The sequence below is a fragment of the Hirundo rustica genome, chromosome 1, assembly GCF_015227805.2.
Source record: "Hirundo rustica isolate bHirRus1 chromosome 1, bHirRus1.pri.v3, whole genome shotgun sequence".
In the NCBI taxonomy this organism is placed as follows: Eukaryota; Metazoa; Chordata; class Aves; order Passeriformes; family Hirundinidae; genus Hirundo; species Hirundo rustica.
The window spans coordinates 75,129,238-75,146,052 of NC_053450.1; the positions used below are offsets into that span (position 1 = coordinate 75,129,238).

General features: G+C 38.7%; 1 protein-coding gene across 2 annotated transcripts in view; it reads right to left on the reverse strand.

Annotated features, from left to right (window-relative positions):
* Positions 1-3,977: 3,977 nt before the first annotated feature.
* DNAH5 (dynein axonemal heavy chain 5) overlaps positions 3,978-16,815 on the reverse strand; it is a 136,214-nt gene continuing 123,376 nt past the window's right edge. For both annotated transcript variants that reach the window (XM_040076784.2, XM_040076790.2), the window contains 10 exons: positions 16,059-16,208; positions 14,185-14,430; positions 12,660-12,879; positions 11,838-12,043; positions 10,852-11,055; positions 9,477-9,692; positions 8,493-8,705; positions 6,964-7,116; positions 5,059-5,290; positions 3,978-4,297 (listed from right to left, as the gene is read on the reverse strand). In XM_040076784.2, coding sequence (XP_039932718.1) covers positions 4,146-4,297; positions 5,059-5,290; positions 6,964-7,116; positions 8,493-8,705; positions 9,477-9,692; positions 10,852-11,055; positions 11,838-12,043; positions 12,660-12,879; positions 14,185-14,430; positions 16,059-16,208 — 1,992 coding nt within the window. In that variant the 3' untranslated portion in view covers positions 3,978-4,145. The remainder of the gene's footprint in view (positions 4,298-5,058; positions 5,291-6,963; positions 7,117-8,492; positions 8,706-9,476; positions 9,693-10,851; positions 11,056-11,837; positions 12,044-12,659; positions 12,880-14,184; positions 14,431-16,058; positions 16,209-16,815) is intronic.

Sequence of the window (16,815 nt, forward strand, 5' to 3'; positions counted from 1 at the left end):
GGGATTCCTCTCGGCCCACCGCACAATGCAGCCCAGGCAGAACAGGTGGACGCAGGGTGTTACAGAGGCGATTTCACCCGGAACGTCACGGCAGATGGGGCAGTTCTGCTCTGTCTCCGTGGCCATGTTGGAGCTTTGCAGCAGAGCAAGGGACAGCAGCTGCTCCCTCTTGCTGGTGTGACACACTGCCAAACAGTCACTTGCTGTCCCAGGGAGATGGGCAGCTAGAAGAAATGCCCAGACCCCTCCAGAAGGACACACTCACATCACCCCAAACGCCATCGCCCACCCCAGGGCCGCCCTGTAGGCATGTTTCCTGCACCGCTCACCTGTGCTGCTGCAAGCGCCACCCACACCACTTGGCTTCCCGAACCACGTAGGGCTAGGGAAACAGGCACAGTCTCGTGAGTGAGACCTGAGAGTTGCTGGCAGCAGCTCCCAATGACCTCACGGGCTTCCAGTCCTCCCAGACACGCTTGCCAGGAGTCCAGGCGCGAGCAAGTCTGAGCCAGGCTCTGCCCATGCCCAGACATAAGCAGTGAGGGATGTGAGGTCACAGTGCATTGCTCACCTAGGTTGCCATCCATGGAGTGCGTGGCCACCGCTGATGTCACACTCTGCTGTTCTGTACTGGCAGCCTTGGCTGCCTTCCAAAATTTGCCATAGCAGACCTTTCTCCCTTGCAGGTACACGGCATCAGGAGAAAAAATGGGGTGCGTCGGCCATGCTGTGCCATTATTCGTTCATGCCTCTGACTTTCAGAATCATTTCAAGTCATTAGTCCAAGCACTTCTCCCTGAGAAGCTTGCTTCCTGCTAGTGTTAGGTTTTTGTGATGGGAGGGTGCTGTGTACATCAGGCACATGGGTTGGCCTATTGAAATCTGGTGAGATGACAGCCCATATTCTCTATTCTCAGTGCTGCTTGCCTGCACCACTTGGAGAGGGAGGAACATCCTGACATTCCATGCCAGCCTCTGCACACACTACTTGCCAGGTCGTTTTAAAGTTCAGGTGTTTTTATCTTCTCCACAGCCCCATTGGATTGGCGCACAATGGTGTGGTCATTAGCTCAGTGACCATTAAAACCCACTGTTGCTCTCATCCCATTCAAAAAGAAAGCTGTGAATGGATAGACAACTGAAAAAGAAGCATCAAGTCCAATTTTGGGCAAACCAGTCAAAAACAGGGAGAAAATCTATACTGTCATTGCATTTTAATCTCTCTCTCCTGTGGTAGTGCTTGCCACCCAAGAAAGGGCAGGTCTCTCTGTTCTTGCTGTGCTTCCCAAGCTGCTTTGCCTGCAGCTTTCAGGGAGCTGCAAACCACTCCAGCCAGACTTGCAGCTGGGCATTTTCTGCCTCCTTAGGATGATTTTACTAAAACTAGTGGGAAGTGATCCAGAGTGAGTTGCAGCTTGACACCAGCCTGGGAGAGAAGGGGATTTTTAGGAGAGTTTTCCTGCCTCATCTTTACCATCTTCTCTGAAATGCCTTCTAGTGAAAAAGCCCTAGGCACATCCCAGGAGCATCCCTACCTTCATGAACCCTAAAAACACATAACCTCAATCAGTGCCAGCTGAGCAGAAGTTTAGTATCATGTTCAGTGTGAAGTGAAACTTCTAAAAGCCAAGTTCCTGCTGCCTTGATGAATGAGCCCAGTACTCGGGGCTCTCTATTGGATGTGTGTGTTGGTCTGAGCTTTTTCTTGGCTCTTTCCCTGCACTGACCCCCTTCAGTGCTGAGGGCAGCACCAAACTGTCACCTGGTCCCTGCCTGTGTCATTTTCCCTCCCTGTGTCATTTTCAAGGGCAGGGTCTTTTAAAGATCCCTGGAAGACTTTTGGTTTATTAAGAGAGGGAAAGGTTAAAATAAACCACCAGTCATCTGTCTCTTTGGATCAGGGACTTACCTGAGCACCCTTGGAGACTCCATCCATCCAGCCACTGGCACTTGGCCTGGCTGACCCTGGGTGGTCCTGTCCAGCTGTCTCTGGTTAACAAGCAGGATGGGATGTGGTTCTCTAAGGAGACCTGTGTTTCCAGTGGGTCCCTTAATTTCGGAGCCCATTTCCAGGATGGCCAATCAGTAGCCCTGGGGTCAAGAAGGAATGTTCCCCCAGGACAGACTGGCACTGGTCCCTGGGGAGTTTGGCCTTCCTTTGCAGCACTGTGCATGACCACTCTTCAGGGCTCCTTCAGTCCCTTTTGGCTCGGTTGCTGCCTGCTGCTCATGCCCCGTGAAGATGGCCTGTCGTGGCCTGCAGCTGTGGCCAGGAAGCCTTCCAGACTCCCAGCGTCTGCCCCAAGGGTGATCTGGGGGTTGCTTCTTGTCCTCCTGTAGCACTGGGCACAGCCCCTTGTCAGGGCTCCTCAGGGCCCCTGTGGCTCCCTTCTTGCCTGCTGCCCTCACACCTCCAAGGCACCACGCGTGCCCTGGCTCTCTCTGGCTCTCTTGCCCATTGCAAACCTGGAGTGGGGTTGAACTCTGCTCTTCCCTTGCTTCCATTTTCCATGAGGTTCTTGCATCCATCCACAACTGCCACTTCTCAGTTCTCCTGCCTGCAAGCACAGGACAGACATGAGAGGGCTGTTCATGCATCCCTGCTCTGGGAGCACAGCAATGAGGCACACCTCAGAAGGAAAAAGTGTGTTTGTCATTGATCGGTGTTACACTTTGGAACAGGCCGGTGGTAGTCCACACCTTTTGTATTGTTGCTACTGATTCGCATTCTCCATGTTGTGACCCTTCCAGGAAACAGGACCTGCTGGGCCTGTACTCCTGCTGCTCCATTCTACAGCTCTGTCATTTGCCTTTGCCTTACTACAGGGGATTTTTCAAGCTAAACTGAAGAACACATCAGCCTGCGCCTGGCTACACATGCACATTGTGGGAATGGTTGTGAGCATCAGCTCTGAAACTGATTCAGAAAAACAAAAATAAAATAATATCCTATTTCCAGGTGTAACCTCTGTGTCATGTGTTCTTGAATGTGTTTTCTGATCAGAAACTCCCTGGGACTTCACAAAAATAACAGCCTCAGCATCATTTGCCTCAAGATGAGTGCAGGGAATAGAACAGGACGGAGCAGTTACACTACGTTAAATCCGGAGCTCTGCATGACAAGGTCCGAGCCAGGTCAGAGGGCTCCAGCCCAGAGAGCAGCTCTCTGCAGTGCAGCTCCCAGGCCCACCCAGGACCCCTGCTTTTTGCAAATTTGTGCAGATGGTGCCTTTATCTTGAGATGATCCAAAGCCCTGACCCACCACAGAAGATACAAACGTTCCAGCCAGGTGACAGAGCCAGTGCCTGGGCTGGTTGATGGTTATGGGTATTCAGTGCCTTCTGCTAGTGCAGGGCTGGGAAGACTTGTCTTAAGAGATCTCCTCAGTGTGTGTGGGGAAAGACACAGAAAAGGAAAGGGGATAGGAAAGGGGAAGATAAATCCATCCGCTAATAATGCCAATGAAGTGAAACTCAAATTTGGTGTAGTAGCACACCAAAACATAGCCATTCATTGCCATGGAGCTTTTTGCTTCAGCACCATTACATATTTATAAGCACTAAGCCAGATAGCAGCGAATTTCAGCAGCTGTCAAATGCTTGTTTTCCTATGTAACACAATGAATTTGTTCTCCTAGTAGTGAAAAAAGTGTGATACTTTTCCAGCCTTACCTTCTTTATTTAGACAGGAAGCAAACTATCAGCTAGGATATAAATCTTGGACCATAATCTTGAGGAATTTTAACTAATATGAATGAGTGACAGGGCTTAGTTTTCCGCAAATACACACACACATACAAACAGCTTTGCATTTACCCTCTTGAAGGTAAGTCCTGATAGAAGAATATTTACTACCAAACAGTAGCAATGTTCAAGTCAATTAATCTTTATTCAAAGTAAAATTAGGCACACAGGAGGAGTGCTTATGCACACATAAGTGATAGGAACACTAAATATTTCTCATGATTTTTCAAAGACATCAAAGTTTATGTCACTATAAGGTATAGCATTTATAAGCCTACTGTAGAGGTTTATTGAGAACAATTTTATAAAAATACCATAATGGAGTCTATGATTTAGAAAAAAAATTTTTAGAAGTGTTCCACTGTGTATCTAAAGAACTCCTGGAATTTTTTTTTTAAATGTTACTTGACATCACACAGAAGCGCTACTCCACGGAGTACCCAGTGCTCTGGAGGCTGACGGGTTTTAAGATCCATAGCAGCAATGTAATTCACATCTGTTCGACTGCTCTTTTTGTAGATGGGACATGAATACAGACGTGGATCTTTTGCAGCTGAAAAGACAAAAGAGACATAAAGAGCAATTAAACTAAGTTGAAAAAATAGGGCCCTAAGTGAATGATCATAAGGCAAATGGAAAACTGAATCCAAGTTCAATAGTACACTGCTCTCTATTTGCTATTGCCAGCTGAAGGACATATATGCTTTGAAATTTCTGTAGGTTTAATGTTTAACATGAGCACCTAGGAGCTGATGCAAAGCAAGACACATAAATAGACACTCTAGAGTAATTGGTGTTCTTATTATATTTTAATCCATGTATATCATATGTTGTATATACACACTTAGGTATATGTTACATATGTTTTTTATAGATATATGTTATATATATATGTATAAATTACATTCATTTTTGGCATGAGTGAAAGAGATGATTTAGATTTACATTACAGAGGCTACAGAGATCACAGAGTTTATGTGTAAGAAAGATGGCATTTTCAATCTGGGATACATATTGGCAATATGCACAGCTTACCTATAAATGTGTTACAAAGTTCTTAACACCATTAAGACCATGTATAGAGACCAATCTAGATATTAGGTAAAGTGCCTACTATCAATTATGAAGCAAGTCTGAAAACACATTTTCAGTGGAAGACTGGGAAGTCTCCCCTGTTGAAAGAGATTTGCTATGTATACAATGATTAGCAACAGTCTCATGAAATCCCTACAGCCCAAAAGATTTCAAAGCAGTTAAATTAAAAGTTATATTGAATTCAATGGAAGTAACATCCTTAACAATACTGTTACTTACTGTTATTCTCTGCATATATCCTTATAACTGGCATCAGCTCGAAGAGCACCTTGGGCTTAGATTCTGTCAGTCTCATGTTTCTTCTGTCCCAACCAGCCCCTTCCAAATACAGCCCATAGACATAGACACCTTCAGAAGGAGGGCTTGTGATATCATCCTTCATCCATTTAGTGACTTCGTTGCACAGCCCTACACTGTCAAGGGCCCATCCTTTGTTAGCTCTTGTTATTTCCTGCCCAAACCAGAAAAAAAGTTAGGTGGTTACATTTGCACATGAGCACAGAACTCTTTTTCCCAGCAGTTATTAGCAATAAATTTGAATGGTCATAACATATCCTCTTCAGTAAAAAAACAAAACAAAACAATTCTTTACAATATCCATGTTCACAGAAGTCTGACTTTTCTCTGAGGGAGTGAAGGCATGGCACTACAAGAAAGTTTACAGTATTTTTACAAAGACCATACCAAGTAATTCAACCAGTGAATGCCCATGGTAGCCAGCTCTTGTGAAGACAAAAATTTCACATATTTGATGAGAAAACATTACCTGCACGTGGTAAGTGAAACATATTTTCTGGTGTTACCTTCCTTTTCCTGCCCCTCTACTCTTCAGTAACTATTCTTAATGAGTTAGAACTCACACACTATTCTTAATGAGTTAGAACTCACACAGCTAAAAAGCCAGCTGAAGAGACTGCAAAAAAACCTGTTAATGCATTGGACAACACTCATTTCTCAGTTTCCCAGTTCGTAACTATCCCATGCAAATAAGTTACGGCAAACCAAAGTTTTATCCTGGTCTTCCAATGGCTTAAAAAAAATCTTTGTTTGAAGTAATTGTAATAAATGCTTGCCCCATACTGTAGTTACTTGGATGATCTAAAAGAACTCAAGGTTTATACTTCAGTGATCATTCTGGCTCTTTCTCATTTCTATTTGTTTTACCATACAGCAAAGCCCAGAAACTCACTTTGGTATTTACTTGGGATATTATGTTGTTACATATCCAAAGTTCCTTTTTAAGGAACCAGAAAATTCTGTAGTTTCCAACTGGTTTGGATCCTGCTAGTAGACCTTTTGCACAATCTTGGATGAAAAAGATAGCCCCAGTTTAGGACTATTCACTCAAAAGAAATATTTTGTTGCAGAATTCCGAGGCTATATGCTTGAAATTTTAGATTACACTACCCACATCTCAGAGTAAGAGGGGATATTTTTCCTACACCACAAATCCTCATTCTCTTCTCCAAAAGTATGGGCTTTTTTTTTCACCTGGGTATTCTTTTTTTAATTTTACACATTCCAAACACTTACTGTCTCCAGTATGTCCCTTTATGCTGACCAACACAGGCATTTATCGCTTCCTTTTAAAGTAAAAAACTTGCCATGACTGCAACACAATCACCAAGTCAACGTGCATACATTAGCAAGCACATCAACTATTATATGCATTAGTTAAGAAAAGTCTTCCTCACTTCCTGAAGAAGGGCTTAATCAGCTACTGAACAGCTGAAGCAAAATGTAAGACTAATTCCGAATAGCTTTTCTGCCCAGTCTCCAGTCAGGTAAGTACTGAACACAGAACAAAAAACAAATTCATGACACTTAATGACCATTCTCAGAGATATCTCAATGGAAACCTGAGACTAAATATTTTTCTAGTCTACCATAATAATGTTGTGAGCTATTCTCTACTTATTTGGGCCTTGGTCAACACAGGAAATGTATTTTAACACATAAGTGGTTGACAGACTGAGAAAGTATGTGTGAAGGAAGAGCACATCACTCAGGAAATGTTAGACAGTCCCACATCTTCCCATGTGCATAAAACTCATCCTTCATCAGACAATATATTTTAAAAGGATGTAAAAAAATAAGCAGAATAAGACTTCAAAACCAATTTACCTGTCTCACTGCAGTCAAAAATCCTTGAGGATTAAAAAACCCTGTCATCCAGAAACAGTTCGGCCGACTTTCAAAAATCCACTTGTAAAACTGGTGGTTCCTTTCTAGAAGTTCAGTAAACCAGAAACCAAGTGTACTGGAAGGCCAAGATGCCTAAAAACAGTAAGCATATTTTAAAATAGCATACTGCTGTCAAGAAAAGCTAAAATCCTCCCATGATAATAAACAATCTATTAGAAAAGCATATTTGAAGATTATCTATCATGTCTTGATTTTAATCTGAGGCTTAAACTTTGCATCCCACTGAAACCTGAAGCAAATCCTTTCTCTGTTCAAATTCATGTCTACTACTCCATTTACATGTTCAATGCTCTCTGTAGTAATTGTCTATTTCATTACATTTTTGCAAGGTTAGCTGCATAAACTAAGAAGAAAAATTGCATACATGTCTTTATAATTCCAAGGTCAGTATATCAAGACAACATAATTTCTGTAAAACTGTTCTCCATTTTTATTCTTCTGAATAAAACCTAAGGAAAACTGAACTTGGACTACGTGGAGATATAGCTGTGTTGTGAAGCATTTGTTTACATCTAGGTTTTGTACCATGAAAACACTTTGTCAGTAGAAACAAAACAAGCAAACAAAAAAACCTCCCCATTTTTCTTTCCATCAGTTGCCGTTAACAGCTATAATTATCCCTGAAAACAATTTCTATGGGGAGAGGCTGAGAGCTGGGATTGTTTAGCCAGAAGAGAAGGCTCAAAGGATATGTCTGTATCTCATGTGGAGAACGGAAGAAGATGGAGCACAATGCTTGTCAACAATAGGAGAGAAGGCAATGGGAACAAGATGAAATGTCAGAATTTCTGTTTCAGCCTAAGGGGTTTTTTGTTTGTTTGGCTGGCAGTTGGTTGATTGGTTGGGTTTTACTGTGAAGGTGATCAAACAGTGGAATGGGTTCCACCTCTCTGATTCTGGAGACTCCTGGAAAACCTGCTTTAACTGACCCTGCTTTCAGAAGTGTGATTAAGCTAGACTGTCTCCATAGATCCTTTCCAGCATCTACTATTCTATAAATATGTGGCTATTACTCAAAGCACACTGATTTTGACCAAGATGGACAAGCCACCTCTACTTAACCCAGAAAAGGAACACATATAAATTATATATGTTCAATAAATAACACCAGCGTAGTCCACAAATGTGGGTGCTATTTTTTAAAATCTATCATCATATTTTAAATTTATCTCCTCTCTCTGGCTTTTTTATCCTGCCAATATGCAACAGGTTGTTAAAAATGGCAAATATCTGCATCCCTCACATTCATTTCGATTTTTATAAATTAAAGAAGGCTTGTTTTGACTATGTTTATTTTAGCATGAAATCTATTCCAGCAGTTGCACAGCTCTGGTTAACACTTCTGAAACTCATCTGATAACATGTTTACTCTAAGTCTAGCAGTTTAATATAGTCTCTTCAGAAATAGATTTTTTTATTTCTTTCCAGAACAAGTGATGTACACCTACCTTTCTCCAGCTAGCAGGAATCCTTCCATCATACATGCAGTCTAAAGCATCCCTGAGATTTTCACTCATAACTATTGTCCCATCAATGGCAAGTTTTAGATCAGTCAGAGTGCTTCTCACTAAAGAAATAACTCCCTGCATTTGTTCAATCTCCTGTCGCAAAAATATGTGCATAGGTTGAAAAGGCCCCATGTTCTTTAGTTTTTCTTTTACCTGTTGGTAGAAAACCAAAGATCCATGTCAAGGTTACACCCCAATATGATCTTTGAGACATAACATATTTATTTACGAGCTTAAATGGTCAGTTTGGCACCTCCCTTGAATTTGAATTGCAAAGAGAGAAATTCAGGATTTGTTCCAAGAGAAGTCTACGATGCTGAGACTGGCTATATTTTTAGTCCAAGTCATTATTCAATCTGTATATCATTCTCTGAGCTAATGACACTTGTAGGCTGCTTGCCTTAGTTCAAGGAATTCAGCTTTAATTCCAACAAGTAATTCCAAGGTTCTCTGCACAAACCAATCAAGAGTAATTGCCCCAGATACTTTGAACTATCACAGTACCAGGCAGTCTTGTATTCTTACCAAATTCACCGATATATTTTTAATCAAAAGTGTAAAATTAACAAATAAACAGCTGCATGAACATAACTAGAAATTTTATAGTGTCAACAACCTATAGTGTTAAAAGCTGATGATCCTACCTCCCCCATAGAGCAAATGACAATTTAAGTGTTAACAGGTTTAGTATTTCTGAAAAAGTTCTTACAGAAGCATTTCAGCACACGTTTAACGACTTCATTATAAACATTAATAGTTTGGTCACACTTCTTTAAAATACCAAGTATTGCCTGTATGAATTAATTCAAAAATGCTTTTAGAAATGTTGTTGGTTGTTAGTTGTTGGGGTTTTTTTGGTTTTTTCTTTCAATCCATAAAAGGCAAGATGGAGAAAATGTTTTTGCCAGAATTTCATTAACTCACTTCAAATGGTACATAATCAGCAGGAAGTTTTTCCAGCATATCATCAGCCAGTCTGGCTACAACTGCCTCTCGAGTTTCACCTCCTCCACCAGAGCTATCTTTAGGCTGAATACTGAGGATGGTGTCCAGTACATCTTTGGAAACTTTACTTTGGTAGGTGATATCCGCATTGGGGTGCAAACCAAACACCTCTGGTGTGTCATAAGCAGGAAGGCTCTACATGGTAAAATATAAAAGGAGTAAAACTCGAGAATTAGAAGAAAATCATTTAAAAAAACACACACAAAAAAAATTCCCCAAATGAAAACCCATAAAACTCAACACACAACAAAACCAAATGTCCTAGGTTACAATGTAAAATGTGCCCAAAGTATGTATTCTATCACCATCTACATGAAATGTTGAAACTAAGTTGTGCACCACTGTTTCCCGTGCCCCCTCCCTCCAGACTATCTTCTGTTAATGGCCCATCAATGCCGTCCTGCATGACTCATAGATAACCCCCTCCAGGAGCTATCTCTGTTTAATAGGCAGTCCAGGACCCATTACAAAACTGATAAAATGATATCAGCCCATTGTGAGATGCTCTGCCCAGGGGGAGGAGCCAAGCATTCCCACCTGGATATAATCTGGGCCTTGGTACAGCACAGGCAGCCTTACCTACTGGATTCCCAGAGGACAAGAGCTACCAGACCTTTCTGCAAGAACACTGCTTCAACAAGACCACTTCATCTGGACTGCTACCACCACGGTTTCAGGTTGTATTCTGACTCTGTCAGTGATCTTTTGTACCATTGCATGTGTTTTATTTTATTTTACTTTTTTTTTCCTCTCCTATTAAATTGGTTTTTTTTCTGACTTGGAGTCTCTCGCTGGTTTTGCCTTCAAGCCAGCACACCAAACAAAAAACAGAAAAAACCCTTGATTACTCTTAAATAAGAAGCTAGATTTCTTCAAATAGTCTTAAGCCAAATAACTTGCTATGGTCTATTTGTCATGCCACAGCCCAAATCACACCAAGCTAGATGTGTTTTAACAACTATGTGCTGTTTTAATAATAAACTTTTACTCTCATATATATACAACTTTTATTTCAAAGAGGTTGTACCCTATATCTGGACTCCATTCTTTGCCCTCCTTAATAACTTTAGGTGTGTACCACAAGCAATCTGCATGAAAGAAAAAATATGTCTTGCTGTCATGAAGATGATTACTGATAACAGTAATTAGTTGTCACTAACAGATATGCAAAGTGCTAGAAATCAGTTTAAAAATCTGTGAATGAAAGAGAAAATACAGGTACTCAGACAAAAAAGAAAAATTATAGGCAATCAGGAACTTACGAGTAACAAGTAATTAGCTTTCATTTACCAACCTGTACGTACTGAAGGTATTGATCCACCACAGTACATTTGGGTATGCTGTATCCTTTGTAGAAGCTGAATTCCTGACTGAATATATTTTCACTGAACCAAACCTTTACAAAAGTGTTCATGAGTCTTTTGTCAAAGTCATCTGTCACACGACCACCATACTGGATCTCACCTATCATGTAACAAACAGTACTCCAGGAGATCCCCTAAAACCAAGCAGAAAGCACTGACTTTAGCTAATCCTATTCTTATTTACTTAGATCTGCCTTAGTAAAACCAGCCGATGTACTGCATCTGTCTTTGGAAGAAAGTTACTTTGACTTTTGCTGTTCTTTGGAAGAAAGTTACTTTCCTGTTACTCTCTTTTTCATTATAATTTTGCATTCCCAGAATAGCTGCAAGGATTTCTCAAAATATAATTCATTGACAAATTCAAGATCATCTTGAAGATAGCAAGAAGATTACAGATACAATTGAATCCTCCTTTCACTTAAAATGCCAACTGCAAATTGTTCTGCCACAGACCTCTCTGTATGACAACTGACCATATGAAAGTGAGAAACGTAGGAGACATTCTTGTATAATCATTTAAAACCACTTTCAATCTTTTCTTGCTGCAAAGATGGGGGGGCAGATATTATTATTCTTTCTTGAAATAGATTTAAACAATAGAGTGTTTTAAATATCCCTTTTTAAATAATCGACTTAATCAGAATTGAAAAGAAGGTCTATACTTCTGAGGTTTATATTTCTGAAGTGGCTAGGAAGGCTTTTTTTAATGTAGACATTAATACAGAAATTAAATATGCACTAGATTAGAAGTCTAAGTCTGCTGCTATAGACAGGTATAGTTGAAATACTGAATTACTGTGGAAAAAACAAGTTAAAATCACTCTTGTAGTTCCATTATTAGGAAGCATTTACATGCATTTCACTACTAGAAAGATCCATCATCTTAATCCACCTTTCCCACAAAATCATTAATTACCTTCTTGGTATCCATGCGATTCAAGTGGTTTTGAACAAACTGCACAGTAGCATTGAAATCAGCTTGATTAAACTCATAGGGTATATTCCAACCCAGAGACCCAAACTTGCGTCTTTCTTGAACAGTGGAGTGCAGAAAGGCTACAGCATACAAAAGTGGTTTCCATTGCACCATTTTACTGGCATCTAATAAATCCTGGCTGACACCTGTTGATTGCAAATGGGCTTTATGATAATCACAGTAATTGTCTTTTTCAAAACTACTTCAAGTCAGTGCTAAAATATCACTGTAAAGATATTCACTTGGCTCTCTGCCTCTCCCAAGGGTAAATTATTGTCCACAAAGTGTTCTGTGCAGGAGACAGTTTATAGCATGTTATTAAGTTGCTCAAATTAAAAGAGTAAACTTCAGGATAAAAAGCCCCACAATTTACTAATAGCTGAATTCACATCAAGTTTCTTTCTGCAGAGAATCTTTGTCCTTTATTTTGTGTAGTGTAAAGAGCACTTGATAGCCAACGATGTCATTTTTCTGCCAAAAGACAGAATATTAAAAATTCAAACATTTTTAACTGAGATACTAGGAGTCAACATGTGAGAAAAGAAAAGGCATTTCCTGTTTTGCTATCCAATTTGTTCTGGCAACAGAATGTCAGCAACTCTTCTGTTCTTTTTAATTTTCAAAACAAAAACTAAGATATGTCCTGGCATCATTGTGGTCAGTTCCTCATACTAGCTTACACCTACTACCAGTTTAACATGATCACACAATAGCATCCCAGTCAAAAATTTAATTTTAACTCATTACCGTTCTATCACTCACCACTGTATGTCCTCTTTAGTCCAGCTCTGAGCCCTTGTGGTGGTTCATTGGTAAACTTAATTGACATTTGAAGAAGCGTGATGGGGAACTGTTTGTGAATGTCTGTTGTCATCCACAGTCGAAAGCTTTCATGAACAGTCTCTGTTTCTATTAAAGTGTCCATTAACTCATCCAGAAAGTCAAGTCCAAGGTGACAGTTTTGCAGAAGTGCCCAACCTCCCTAGTTTAAAACAATAGAGATATAAAAAATCATCAACATTATTCACAAACTGAAATCACTCCTTGAGGGGAGCTAAGCTGTGGGCTGTTTCTTCTAAAGATGGTGTTAGCTTATTTGGTTTTTTCACCTGAACAAGTGGTCCCTACTTGTCTCATCTGGTCTTTTCAAATTGTCTCTATCTTTTCCATTTCAATGGAAACATACCTTGTTTCCATTTTTTTTAAAACATACCTTGTCATGTCTACAGTGCTGATAGAAACTGATAAATTTTGACTTATATAAGACAGCTCAAGAGTAGCTCCATAGAGCAACATGCTGCTAAACCTTGTTCCTCACAAGGGTCCCAGGCGTGCAAAATAATCAAATAAACATACATAATTAATCTATTGCTATCAATCAACAGATGTCAAACTTTCTTATATGAATTACTCTAGTTCATTATAGGCATCTCATATACTTCTTCACTGAGGGCTTGTGAGACAGTGAGGGAAAGTAACTGTATTTCTATTAACTAAATAAAAGGTGCTCCTCTCCCCTATTTTTGAATGGGTTTCTTCTCATTTGATCTGCTTTTAGTTCCTTGTGAGAAGTTATCAAACAAGAATCTTAAGCAAGTCAGAGTAAAACAGGTTATAAAAAGAAGCCCGTAACAGAGGAGAGCAAGATCAGTATTTTCACGTGAGCAGGCATAGCAGTAGTATAACCTGATGCGCAAAGCATGACAAATTGGAACATATCAACTTTCTCACAGATAGTTTTTTCTTTAATTCCTTTTCCTGTAAAATGCCTGTGCTACTACATTGTCCCTCCCAAGTCCAAATTCAGACTACAGCAATACAAAATAACTTGCTATATACTTCCATTTTTTTTCATCAAGTTTATGTAAGTATCAATAGCATGTTTGGAATTAATTTTCTTCATTTAACAAAATACATCTATATTGCTAAAAATAAAAAACTGAAAAAATAATCTGAAATGCCTACAGAAGAATATGTACTTGTGACATAGCCATAAAAACAAAAAAAATCAATTCATCTATGTTCATCAGTCTGCAATGAACTATAAAAATTCTATTTTATATGAAAAGCACTCAATTTTCAATGAAAAACATCTGCACAATATCAAGAAGCTTGTTATGGCAAATTGAAGGACTGTGAAAAGACAGTTCTCTTACTTAGGACACTTATATAAATAAATGTAGGGGTTTGCATCAGCATTACCTACCCGCCAAACAACATTATCTCATGGCAGGATTATTCTAAATGCTTAATACAGAGAGAAGGATGTCAGATTTTTGTTGCTTACGTGAGCCATTTTCTGCTGTAGAAGTTTACGAGCATGGATTCCTTGCCCCTGGCCCATGGAAACACAACACGTTTCTGTCCTCAGTCTTTTTCCCAAAGCAATAATTGAGTCCGTAGGATCAGAGCCCATGGAAAGAAAGCATATGAGGGGAGTACGTGGATCTGACTCTTCCCATGTTTTCTCCAAGTCCAAGATGACTCCCTCTGCATATTTCTCCCCCATAGTGTCAGTGATATATTTTCTTGCCTATATTAAAAAGGGTAAATTTAACTTGTGATGTAACCATTTAATACTTTTTTCTTCCCAGTGTAAATACTACCAATAATTCAACAGAAGACGAAATAATTTGGTAAAAAAATTATATCAAAATATAAATACACAAGTTTATTTTTACATGTCAACACATCATACTGTCTTTGAAGGTGCTATTTCTTATAGCCTTATACAATCCTTTGAAATTTAAAAAATAATTATATTTCATATATCTGTATGTATTGTTTTATATATAATAACTATAATTAGAATATAATAAAAATCATAACTTCTGTAAAACTTTAGAAAAAATTTAATGATTTAAGGATATCTTCATTAGATAGTGCAACTCCTAGCCTTAAAATCTAGAAAAATAGGAGGAAAGGATTAAAGATGGGCTTCAAATCTCTTAAGCTTTTCTCACCTTCACAGTTAAACAAGCAATAAATCAACAGCGGCAATGATTAACTATCACTAAGTCAACGATCCAGAGGAACTGGTGAAAACCATTTCTTATCCCTTCTTTATTTATCTTTAAAAACTCTAGATTATTGTTCCTTTTCACAAAGGAATAGAAAGGGCTCTTTCGAACAGTCTGAGATTATCTTTCTTGTACTCTTTCCCACCACACACCTTTTATCTTAGATAAATCTTCCCCATAACACCTCTGGGTTACCTCTCAGAGACAAAAGACATTCAACATTAAATTTTTTATAAACTATCAATTTTCATAAAACCATCGAAAGATGAAAGTTTACCTTGCCCCATTAACAGCAGGGAGGAACTAATCTTGCGTGATCTGTTTTAGACACATAGCAGATATCATAGAAGTATTCTTTATACAGTACTGCTTAACCTGTTGACTGCAGTTACACCAATAATTGCTGAGATTTTTCTCTGAATCTAATCACAATGTCTAAAGATATGCATCTAGAAAATTAATACCACATTTCAAGTGATGCATTCAAATTTCAGTAAATCATCAGTAATTGCTCTGAATTGTCAGTAATATTATAATTTGTTGTTCTTTTGTACTGGAGAAGAACATAAAGGTTAAAAATAGGCTTCTAGAAGATTATTTTTCTTTAAAAAAGGTCTATTTAATAAACTTCTATTTTTTACTTTTTTAATAAATGGCTTTAAATTGAGATCTTTGAGCAGACTTTATTAAAGATTTTTTTTTAAAGTGGATCTAATTCTTCCATGCAAGAAATAGTTTCTCAGTTAAATAATTTTCAATTTTCTCTCAGCCAGTCAAGTTCATTAAAATATTTTACTTCAGCCTAACATGGGGACACTTCTAAAATTCCAGTGAATAAGCAAGGATAGCCAAACATATCTTCTGAACTAATAAAAGCAGACCTGGGTGAACACATATGATTCCAGAAGAAATCACCACAGTGATATCCACTACAGTGGATAATACTTGCTCAATACATTGGAATAATTTTGTTATCACTGCCCTTGTAAAAAATACATAAATGGTCTGAAAAGAATTTCAGAAAGTACAACATAAATGTCTAAAAAGATGTTTAGCATTACATAAGATAGTACTAACCTGCAATCTGGAAACTATTATTCTAGTGAAACCCGAATAGGTCATGTAGGCTATATAAATATACCTGAGGTATGGTCCTGTCAGGACACCAAGATCTGATAAGAAGAAGATGCCTGAAGCAGTCCAGAGATTGACCATAGCCACTAGGAACCAATTCTTCTTCAGGATTTTTACTATCAAACCAGATTTTCCACTGTTTCTCTTCTCTGGAAATCTGCAATTATACCATCAAAGAAGCAAGCATCACTAAACAGACAAGTCATATTTGCACTGCCACTAGGTCATAAACTTTTAATGAGAGTCAGAGACATGCAATCCACACCCAGACATTTGTTTAGAGATATTCTTCCACAAGTTTAATAAGGCTATTAGAAATGATAGGATAAAATTTCAGATTATAAGTATGCTATTGTAGAATGCAACTACTAATCAGTATTTTCTATTATGATATAATAGATTATAGCTATGTCAGAACATGGATAGCTAGGCACAGACACAGCTTTGAGATAATTTCTCCCTACATGAATGCACAGAAAAGTTTTCTTCACCTATACCAAAAGCTATTTACCATTAACTACAATAAACATAGTGTCCAGTAAGACTATTCATACAAGTATTGAATTTGCTGAACACCTTCTCCCCCCTAACTTTTACTCCATGTAACATGAAAAATATTGGAACGAGCATCATAAAACATATTGTGAGAAGGCACAACAGAGATTACAAGAAAATCTAACAACCAAAATAAGAATAAAGCTGTGATGTATAAATTGGATAATGGCAAGTTAAATCCCAGTCTTAAAATATAATTATATAAAGTC